This window comes from Echinops telfairi, unplaced genomic scaffold (assembly GCF_000313985.2).
Source record: "Echinops telfairi isolate 266 unplaced genomic scaffold, ASM31398v2 ScPeMD7_19;HRSCAF=73, whole genome shotgun sequence".
NCBI lineage: Eukaryota > Metazoa > Chordata > Mammalia > Afrosoricida > Tenrecidae > Echinops > Echinops telfairi.
This window is the reverse complement of record NW_022103916.1, coordinates 4,297,587-4,307,993: the sequence shown is the minus strand read 5'-3', so window position 1 is coordinate 4,307,993 and position 10,407 is coordinate 4,297,587. Positions and strand designations below refer to the sequence as shown.

Here is a 10,407-nt window from a genome sequence, read left to right as displayed (position 1 = left end):
TGGGAGAGTGAGGAGATGATCCACCAGGGGCTGTATCTGACACACACAGCATTTCAATATTTTAACAGCTGGTGTCGCAATGATGACAGTCACGTTCACATTTTACAGATGGCGCAGTAAGGCATAAGAAGGCGCTGCATCTCACATCTCGAAAACAGAGGGCTGAGGCTAGACTGTGTGAAGAGACTCCTCAGATCAGGACCAGCAAAGGTTTTGGCAGCCCCGGAGCCCCCTGCTGCCTGTGATCTTCTTAGCTCAGGCAGTCTGGGGCTCGGAGAAGGTGGGTGGGAACCTGGTTGGAGTGGGCAGGGATTCTAGGGGCTGAAGCAAGAAGGGGTGGGGGTGGGTGCCACCTGAACAGAAGCAGCACAGCCTGTGGGAAGGTCTGAAAGTTATTGTTTCGGTTGATCTGCGTGCTGTCCTGAAGAGCCACCTTGCCAAACATCTGTGTGTGCAGAGGGGCTGTGTTGGAGGGGTGAACCTATGCCTCCACATGTTCCCACCCATTTGTTTCTCGCATTATAAAGCCCAGAGGCTCCCTACAACCCTGACAAGCAGGTACTGCGGATACCATTTCACAGATGTGAACTGACCCAGGGTCAAACAACTTCTCTATTCACCCATAACTCCCAATTTGGGGTTATTCTTTTCCCCTCCCCCAGCCAAGGAGTGTCTGAAAGATGTTCCCCTTTGGGTTCTTACTCACTTGCATGCCAATGACTGCATATATGAAGAATATCATTGCAATGAGGAGAGCCACGTAGGGCAAGGCCTAGGGGAGTAGAAGGGTGGGGGGGGGAGGGAGATATTCAGATACAGGCAGAAAACTATACGCCCCAGAATGCACTGCTCTGCAGGAATGCTGGGAGATTATCAATAGCTCCTAAACTGGGGCATAGGGTCAATCCACAAACATCTTATTAGTTAGAATAGTGAAGACAGAGGCATGCTGGGCATTGGGTGCCCAGAGAGAAGAGCACGTTGGGCATGGATATGACATGCTGGAATGCACTGCGGGGAGATGTGAGCTCAGAGTGAGGTGGTGGTCAGATGGGCGTGGTGGGGGTTTACCTGGAAGGACTTGATGAACGTCCAGAGCAATGTGCGGATCCCTTCACCCTTACTGAGAAGCTTGACCAGTCGCATGACTCGGAACAGGCGAAAGAAAGTGATGGAAATGCGGGAGCTGTCCTCAGAGCTCTGGGGTGGGAAGTGTGATGGGCACCCTCAGTCCACATTGGTTGTAGCCACCTCTCTTGGCCTTCTGCCTAAGCCATCCCAGCCCCCTAATCTCTTAGAACTCAGATCCCAGGGTGGTCAGGAAGCATCTCTAAGGACTCCCCAAAAAGAAGGAAGGCAAGGCAGGTGGGAAAAGAGACAGAGAGTCCCTGTTATAAGTAAGGGGCTACCTCGCCAAGGTGTCCACCATTCTAGAAAGAAGGATAACCAAGACAAAGATGATACAAGAGGTTATGGGAACACAGGCCCAAATGGACAAGGGGAGAATGATGGAGCAGATAGAGGAAGGGGTAGGGGCATGATGCAGAGATTGATAGGGAAAGTTATGTGATGGTGAATCAGGACGGTGGTGGGAAAACGTTGGTAATGCGGGTGGAAAGGAGAGATGAGGACAAAGAGGAGGATGTAGGAAGAATATGGGAGTCAATGAAGGAAATAAGGGAGCCAGTAGTGGAATCAGTGGAGATGATGCCGACGAGAGAACCAGTGAGGACCCATTAGAGAAAGCACAACGGATAAACAGGACCAGCAACGTTGTCTCCAACGGAGGATTCAGTGGTATAGTCAGTGGTGATGGCAGAGTTGTACAAGACCCGGTGATGAAGATGAGGATGGAAATGGAGCCAGTGAAGGAGCCAGAAGAGATGACGGAGCCCAAGCAGGAGCCAGAGCAGTGGAGATGTTTAAGTCAAAGGAGAGAGATGTGGAGGCAAGAGGAGAGACAGGTTAGGAGATGGTAGACTCAGTAGGTGCATTCAAAATGGAGTGAGGGAGCAGGTAAGGTTGGGCTTAGGGCGAGACCAATAGGGACTCAAAAGCGATCGAACGAAAACAAGGTGCATTGAGCATCTGGGAATGGGGTGGACGTGAGTGGGTGCCATCCACCCATGGGAAAGAGAACCCGGGGATAAAGATGAGGGAAGGTTAGGAAAGAGGTTAATTCTCACATTGACTTCGGTGACAGCGATGTCCACCACGCTTCCCACCACAATGAGAGCATCAAATGTGTTCCAGGCATCAGTAAAGTAATGCTGTAGCAGGAGGGAAGAGGTGTTCTGTTTTCTCAGAGCTAGCAAGATAGGGCGGGGGCCAGTCGTGGTAGGGGGCATTGAGGAGGCAGGGTCCCACTTGGACCACATAATGGGCCTGCACTTAGATCCCTCTTACGTGCTATAGTTTCTTGACTTCCTGGTGCCTGCATCCCTAAGCGTCTGCAATGAGTCCGACCTCCCATTAGGGATTCCCCCATTTGGAGTGGGTCTAGGGCTGGGGGCACCTTGGGTTTGAAGGCGATGATTTTGAGCACCATCTCGACAGTGAAGAGGCCAGTGAAGGCCATGTTGAGGATGTCCATGGCGTAGTTGAAAGGAGCAGTCTGCTCATAGTGCTGGGGGAAAACAAATAGGGTGTGGGTACAGTTTGAGGCAGAGATGATCCCACCCCATCCCCACAACCTAAATCTTTCCTGGCCTGGACTGAGGTGAGTATGGGATTATGGTAGCATTATGGGTTGGCCTGTCTGCTTCCCATTGTGGATGCAGAAAACCCCAATTCTTAATTTCTTAGCTTTCTTTTTTGTTTTGCAAGGCCAGTTCTGACTAATGAAACATAAACACAAATCTGCTGCTGCTTGGTTGGTTTTCCGTGAAAAAAAAATTTTGTTTTTGCATTTTAATAAAAGGTTCAAATGGGAGAGGAGTTTCCCCATGAAACTCCTTTTCCTGGCTTGACTGTGGTTCTGATGCCTACAACTGTGACAGCTATCTTGAGACCATGAAGCAATAAGCAGGAGAATGGAAACCAACTCATGAAGAATAGTGGGCCCCTGACGAGCCAATAGCAAATAGTCTGCCTCTCGACTTCTTGCCGTGCGATGTAACCAGGCCATTTCATTGAGTCGAGGATGCACAGGTTTTCACATCGAGACTCTCGGAAACCAGAGTGCATTTTAAAACCAATGGCAACTGAAAATGGTCATTGCCCACCTCGTCTTCTTCATGTTCTAACACCTCTGAAATCAGACGCAGCTCCCAATGATTGGGCCTTAGATTTGAAGAAATGTGGCAAATGTCTGTGGAGGCTTTGTTCCTTGCATTTCAAGCATTCCTAAGGGGTCTCAAGGGATCATGTATGGAACATTTCACCAAGGGGGTAGGGTGGAGAGTTCACACCTGCATGGCAAGGGCAACCGTGTTGAGCAGGATGAGCAGGAACATGAGGTACTCAAAGGCAGCAGAGTTCACAGCGGCCCACACGCGGTGCTGATGCGGGTTTTGGGGGATGTAGCGGCGGAGTGGCTGGGCCTTGAGAGCATACTCCACGCACTGGCGCTGTAGACCGGTGGAGGGAATGAGTGAGTAGTGGGGTCCAGAGGCAAGGAGGCCATGGCAGGGTTGGTGGCCATAGGTAAAGGGTGAGGGGGTGGAGGTCACCTGGTTCTTGTCTAGCTCACAGTTTTGGTACTCTTGTTCACCCTGGGCACGGAAGGTGATGATGACAAAGCCCACAAAAATGTTCATCATGAAGAATGCAATGACGATGATGTAGACAATGAAGAACATGGAGATTCCCACACGGTAATTGTAGATGGGGCCCTTGTCTTCTGCATGCGCATCAATGGCCTTATATAGCAGTCTGTAGAAGCCAGCGGGGTGGGGGTGGAGGGGGCGGGTAGAGGTAAGGACAGGTGAGAAGATATCCCAGCCCCTTTCAGCCCCCAGATTATTCATCACAAGCACTTCAGAATCTTCAATTTGACACCTAAAAGACTCCCTCCAAGTCCCTTGTTCTAATCACCTGAGACCTCTACACATCTCCCAAGGGACCCCTACCAGGTCCTCAAAGACCTCTCAAATCCCTATTCCAGCTTTTCAGGTGTCTCAAATCCATAAGTTCTCATAAGCCCTCGACTCCTTCTTTCCACTCACCTGGAGGGCCCCATGCAGCTTTTCAGAACTCCTTTACAAACTTCCAAAGATCTCCAAGCCCCTGCTGCATGAACTTGAATACCTGGCTTCTCTTTCTGCCCTCCACCCCAGAGATCTCCAGCTGGTATCCCAAAGACCTCAAAATCCCCTACATGGCTCTTTAGAAACCGCTGAATCACTTGTTTCACAATGCCTTTCAATACTCCTAAGCCCCACCCAGTTCATTCTAGATTTTCCCATAGTCCCTCAGAGACAAAACCAAAACCCAAGTCAAATCCACTGCCATCGAGTTGCTTCTGACGCATAGTGACCCTCTCAGACAGAGTAGAACTGCTCCTTTCAGTCTCCAGAGCCCTCCACTCAATTCTGAAATATCCTCTGACCAAGTCCCCAGACCCAAGGCCAGGCCTCTGTTACGATGATGACCAGTCCCCAGAAACTCTCGTGTCTCAAGAGACCATCGCATCCCTAAGAGACCCTCCCACCTATTTCCAGGAGATCTCAACTCTCTTCACTAACGATCCCTGCCATGTCCCTTGCCCAGCCCTTTGAGGTCCTGTCCCTCACGCAGGCCAGCCTTCGAAGGTGGAGACAGTGAACAGGGCCATCATGGCTGAAAGAACATTGTCAAAGTTGAAATCACTGTTGACCCAGAGCCGCTCTCGGACCAGGGGCCGTGACACATCTCCATCAGGGTAGATCAGGAAGGAGCCCCTGTGGATGTTTCAGACAAGGTCAGTGGTTAAGGAGGGTTGGGAAGCCGTGAAAAGGATACTGGAGTCTCCACATGGAAGTAGCAGTGCATGGTGGTGGAGCTGGATAGCCTGGGCTCAAAGATTGCCTCTCTACTTACTGGCTGGGTGACTTTGACCTATTTAGCCTCGCTATGCTTCAGTTTTTGGTAGCTGTAAGATGGGGCTAATAGCAGTACCCATTTCCTGGCTTATTGCAAGTATTAAACAACTCAATAAATAAGACAGTGTCTGGTACCATATGTGTTAGCTACCATGACCATCATGACCATCGTTCTCATCATCACCATCACCACCCAGGGAAAACCCATGCTCAGGATAACCACTCATAGCCAGTTGCTATGAAGGTGACTTTGACTCATGGTTGTCCTGTGTTTGTCAGATTAGAACTGTGCTTCACAGGATTTTGAATGGCCATTAAAAAAAAAAAGTATATTACAAAGGGCTTTCTTGCAAGGTGCTTCTGAGTAGATTTGAATATTCAACTTTGTGGTTATCAGGACAGCATATTAACCATATGCATTACCCTAGTACCCCTAGTGAATGTCAACCCCTGCAACACCATGTGTGTCAGAGTAGAACCGCCTCAATGGCTGTGACCCTTCAGAAGGAGGTCACTGTCGGCTGTCTTCTGAGCTGCTGCTGGGTGGATCACAATGGCCAACCTTTAGTTAGTAGCTGAGGGTTTAACTGCTTGTGCTCTCCTGGGACTCCATACTGATAACAGCCAACATTCATCAACACTAACTATATTCCAGGTATCGTGCTAAGTACTTTTCATGCAGTAACTCATTTACTCTCTACACAAACTTTGTGAAGCAAGCTTTCTATTCACCCCTCTTTTGCAGCTGAGGAAAATGGGCCATAGAGCAGTTAAGAAATGTACCAAAGTAAAATGTACAAACCCACCTAAGTGGTAGCTATAGGATTGGGACTAGAAATTCCTGACTTCGATACTTGCGCTATTAAGAATGTCAAGGTGGAAACCAGGGACCTTGGGGAAGGTTAGGCATTGCTTCACAGGGGGTCTTAGGGAGAATCTGGGAAATGTTGAGAGGGCACTGGGGTGAACTTGAGGGCTTTGGTGAGAGCTGGGGCCTTGGCAGTTCTTGGGAGAATTTTTCTTTTTAACTTTTTATTGTGAATTAGGTGAAAGGTTATAAAGCAGATAGTTGGTTTAATTTTCAACAATTCATACACATTTTGTTTCAACTCATCCATTGCAATATCCTCAATGTACCCTCATCCCTGTGTTTCCATTCCTCCTTCTTTCTTAACCCTCTGAACTTTGTCCTTGGGCAAAATGTTGCCCTTTTGATCTTAGATGAATGATTATTCTAGCATGGGGGTGAGTTCAGTCACAGACCTGAAAGGCAACTAAGGGGATCCTACCTGTCCCTATCTGACCAGTAAGTTTAGTCTTTTTAATGATTATTGAGTTTTTAACCCCACATTTTTCTTTCCCTTTGTTCTTGGGAGAGTTCCAAAGGTTTATCTTGGGGTCTTGGGAATTCTGGGAGGTCTTAATGAAATCTGAAGGTATCTGAAGTTTCTTGGGGTTCCCCCCCAAGATATTCTGGGATATTCAGGAACTTGATAAGATTTAAGGGCCTCTTCGCTTTCGGGGAGGGGCTCTGGGCTCTGTAGAGGGTAAGGTCTGAGGTACTCACTTGCATTCTTGGGGCGTGTGTTTAGCCTCATCAGTGCAACTGTAGAATTTCCCCTGTAGGGAGGACATTAGTGGTACAGATTCATCGTTTGCCCCAAGCCCTGACCCTTGCTTGGGCATCCTTTCAGTGTGTCCCCTTACCTTGAAGAGCTGCACGCCAATGCAGGCGAACATGAATTGCAGGAGTGTGGTGACAATCATGATGTTCCCTATGGTCCGGATGGCCACGAACACACACTGGACCACATGCTGCAGGCACACAGACATATAGTGAATAGTCACTATAGTCCACTCACAGACATGAGCTAGCATCTCTGGTCATCGATGAGGTTCAGGGACTTGGGCCAAGGACATGTGGTTTTGGGTCAAAGGTAAGAGGCAATTATGTGGGCCAAAGATATGTGAGTATCAACCAGGAAGGAGTATGAGTGTTTGCTAGTCAGGGATATTTGGTCACATGTCAGGGACTTGAATCAAAGAGATGTGGCCAGTAGGACAGAGAATGTGATCATTGGTCAAGAACACAGGTGAGGTCACATGGCCAGTGGTCCAGAATGTGAGTTACCTTCTGGGTCATGGCTGCACGTATCAATGTGAGTGGCCATCAGATTAGTGATCTTAGCTCCGGGAGCAGGACAGTGCCTGGACCCTGCAAAGTTAGGTAGTGTGGGAGCTACCTTGAGTCCCTTGGCCCTGTTGATGGCTCGAAGGGGCCGCAGTACTCGGAGTACTCGCAGAATCTTCACCACTGAGATGGCACTGGAGCTGGGGAGGGGCAATCCTCAGGCCCTAGCCCAGACCTGGCCTCTGTTTCCGGGGGAACAGAGCAGGGCAGGGTGTTACTCACTGGATGCCAAAGGAGATGAGTGATACACTGACCACCAGCAGATCCAACAGATTGAACCAGCTGCGACAGAAGGAACCATGGTGCAGAAAGGCCCCAAACACGGTCATCTGCAGGCAGGAAGACAGCAGGCTAGCTCCCAGATCCAGGGGTAGTTGGAGGAAGAGGAGATGGAGACAGGAGAGGTGGGCTGTGGCAACAGGTGTGAAGTACATTGGGCAACTGGAATTATAATTGGGGGCCCATTGGTCACCTTTAGTAGAATTTCCACAGTGAAGATCGAAGTGAAGGCGTAGTCGAAGTAGCCCAGAATCTGGATTGTAGGAAAGTGAATCATTGAATCATGACCTAGGAGATTCTTAGGTGTGTGTGCACACACACACACACATGGGTGAACACATGTGGTTCCCTCTATTTGCTCTCCCTTCCTCCTCTTCCCTCTTGCTCTCTTTTGATAACCAGGCACCATTAGCTTTATTCACCATTATTTGCTTGTGCACCCATTTTGTCTTCAGTGATCATGCCGGGAAGGTGAGCATCACGGAATGCCAGGTTATTAGAAAAAAGTGCTCTTGTATTGAGGGAGTACTTGAGTAGAGGCCCCATGTCCATCTGCTACCTTAATACTTAACATATCAATCTATGTACGTAGATCTATTTCCCTATCACTATATAAAAATGCATTTACATATGTTCATGCCTATATTTAGACCTGTATACATGTCCTTTGCCTCCTAGTTCTTTCCTCGATTTCCTTTTACTTTCTTCTTGTCCCACTGTCATGTTCGGCCTTCCTTCGGGTTTCAGTAATTTCTCTGGGCTACATTGCCCTAGAAGTAGATCAAGCCCCTCCCTCTTTCTTTCTGTTTCCCTCTCTCCAAACACAAATCCTAGGCTGTCAGAAATATTAGGGTTCAAATTTGGGTTCTACCCAGTGCTACCCACCTGCTTACCCTTTCTGAGCACAGCTTTCTCATCAGGCATTTACTGACACTTGACACTGTGGGGCAACCATAATTACTCCCCCACCTCTACTCCCTCTGTTACATTTTTCCCTGTCTCCACTCTAGCCTTGGCCTGAGCTCAGTAAGACCTCCCCTAAAAGTGCCCCTTCCCAAAGGCCCCAGCCACTGGCTCACGTGGTTACGGAAGGAATGGGCTCTGATGGGGTCCTCTGCAGCCAAGGACACACTGCTGAGGATGATGAAGACCAGGATAAGATTGGTGAAGATATGATGGTGGATGAGGGTGTGGCAGGCTTTCCTCAGCCTAGGGAAGGGGGGATGGGCCACAGTAAAAACTCAGGACCCTGGAACTGATTAGGGGAGCCTGAGCGATCTAACTCTGGCCCTGTCACAACAGGTCGTACACTCCACCCTTCTATGGCTGATGGAGACTGCAGAGACCCCTGCCTTGGCTGCTCCATGACTCTGCCCTTGACCCCAATGGCCACCTGTTGTCTGCACTCACGGGTTGGTTTGGCTAAGGCAGAAGAAGGCGCTGCCCTCAGGGATGGGTACCACCTTCTCTTTGGGTACAACTTCCTGCAGGATTTCTACATGTCCTGCATCTCCTTCTTCTTCTTCTTCCTCCTCCTCCTCCTCCATGCCTGGCACCAGAAGTAAATGATTGAAAAAATTTATGTAAAACAGCTGTAACAGTGGTTGTCACACAGTGAATTCTCCTCCCTCCCCCCACCTAGAGGGAAGGCTCTCAGTCCTTTTTGTTCGCCGCTGTATCCACAGCACTTAGCAGAGTGTCTGGTACACAGTAGGAGCTAAGCAGTGTGTACTGAACGAATATCCCTATGCTCATTAGTTTGCAATAAAGCCTCCAGGAAGTTCTGCAGTAAAACAAAACAAGTTTTGTTTTTTTTAAAAAACCCCAATGTATTCAAATGTTGGCCATACACCAATTCAAACTTCAATATGATTTTGGAAATAGCTTCTCCCAGAACTAAGTGTCTCAGGGATCAGTAGACCTGCCTGGAATCTGTCCCCATGGTCCCATACCTCCTCCACCTGGCCCTACCTACTTGCCTGTTTCTTCACAATTGGCGCCTTCCTCTTCCTCGTTCTCCCCATCAGGTACCTCGTGGTCCCCATCAGGGAGATGGGCATCAGCAGTGGTGGGGGAGACATCCCGGAGAATGGATACAGGGGAAATGTGGAAGAGGTAAAATCATGGGGAATGAATAGGCAGAGGATGAGGGTGAGAGACATGCACAGACAGACAGATATTGGTGGTTGGGGTGGTGTAGACAGTGCCCGGACTTCTAACTCACCAACACCCCATTCTCCTGTGGGAAGTTCCCTCCAGTGCTCTTCTCCCTGCGGGAGGAGATGTGGGTGGAGCTGATGATTGCGGAGGGCTACCGCAGGTGTACAAGGCTGAGGGGATCAGGGCAGCCAGAATAGACCTGTCTTGGAGCTTGTAGAATGTCTCTGCTTCTGCCCTCACCCACTCCATAGTCTATTATCACGACATCCAGAAGGATCATGTTCAACCCAAAGTCTTGGCCACCTTCTTTTTGTTCAAAACCCTCCTGTGGTTCTGCCCTCACTCAGAACAAAAACGAAATACCACATTGTGGCCCCAAGACCCTGGATCTGGTTCTCTCGTCCTCATCTGGCAGGAGAAAGATGCGAACTTCCGTCTCGAACACCCATAGGGGCAGTTCTATGCTGTCTGATAGAGTCAGGGTGAGTCGGCATTGACCGGAGGGCGGTGAGTTTGAGACCCCCCCCTTTGACCTTGCCTCCTGTTCACTCTGCTTCAGCCTCACTGGGCTCCTTGGTGTTGGGTACGGGCGAAGGACGTGAATGCATCAAGAAGTTTGCACTTGCCGTTCTCTTGCCCTGGACACTCTTCCCACAGACCTCAATGAGGTTTCTATTTAAATGTCATTGCCTCACAGAAACCATCCTTGATTGCCCCAACTGAAAAGCAATGTTCATTTCTTTCTGTCCCCCCCCC

At 49.3% G+C, this 10,407-nt stretch overlaps 1 protein-coding gene across 1 annotated transcript in view; it reads right to left on the bottom strand.

The window, feature by feature from the left end:
• CACNA1F (calcium voltage-gated channel subunit alpha1 F) overlaps window positions 1-10,407 on the bottom strand; it is a 28,877-nt gene that overhangs the window by 5,637 nt on the left and 12,833 nt on the right. The window contains exons 17-34 of the mRNA XM_004713209.1: window positions 9,716-9,761; window positions 9,471-9,522; window positions 8,902-9,040; window positions 8,571-8,700; window positions 7,685-7,744; window positions 7,435-7,541; window positions 7,265-7,352; window positions 6,729-6,836; window positions 6,589-6,641; window positions 4,734-4,880; window positions 3,672-3,873; window positions 3,411-3,569; window positions 2,516-2,626; window positions 2,187-2,270; window positions 1,410-1,430; window positions 1,072-1,200; window positions 707-772; window positions 354-445 (exon numbers count right to left, since the gene is read on the bottom strand). Coding sequence (XP_004713266.1) covers window positions 354-445; window positions 707-772; window positions 1,072-1,200; window positions 1,410-1,430; window positions 2,187-2,270; window positions 2,516-2,626; window positions 3,411-3,569; window positions 3,672-3,873; window positions 4,734-4,880; window positions 6,589-6,641; window positions 6,729-6,836; window positions 7,265-7,352; window positions 7,435-7,541; window positions 7,685-7,744; window positions 8,571-8,700; window positions 8,902-9,040; window positions 9,471-9,522; window positions 9,716-9,761 — 1,794 coding nt within the window. The remainder of the gene's footprint in view (window positions 1-353; window positions 446-706; window positions 773-1,071; window positions 1,201-1,409; window positions 1,431-2,186; window positions 2,271-2,515; window positions 2,627-3,410; window positions 3,570-3,671; window positions 3,874-4,733; window positions 4,881-6,588; window positions 6,642-6,728; window positions 6,837-7,264; window positions 7,353-7,434; window positions 7,542-7,684; window positions 7,745-8,570; window positions 8,701-8,901; window positions 9,041-9,470; window positions 9,523-9,715; window positions 9,762-10,407) is intronic.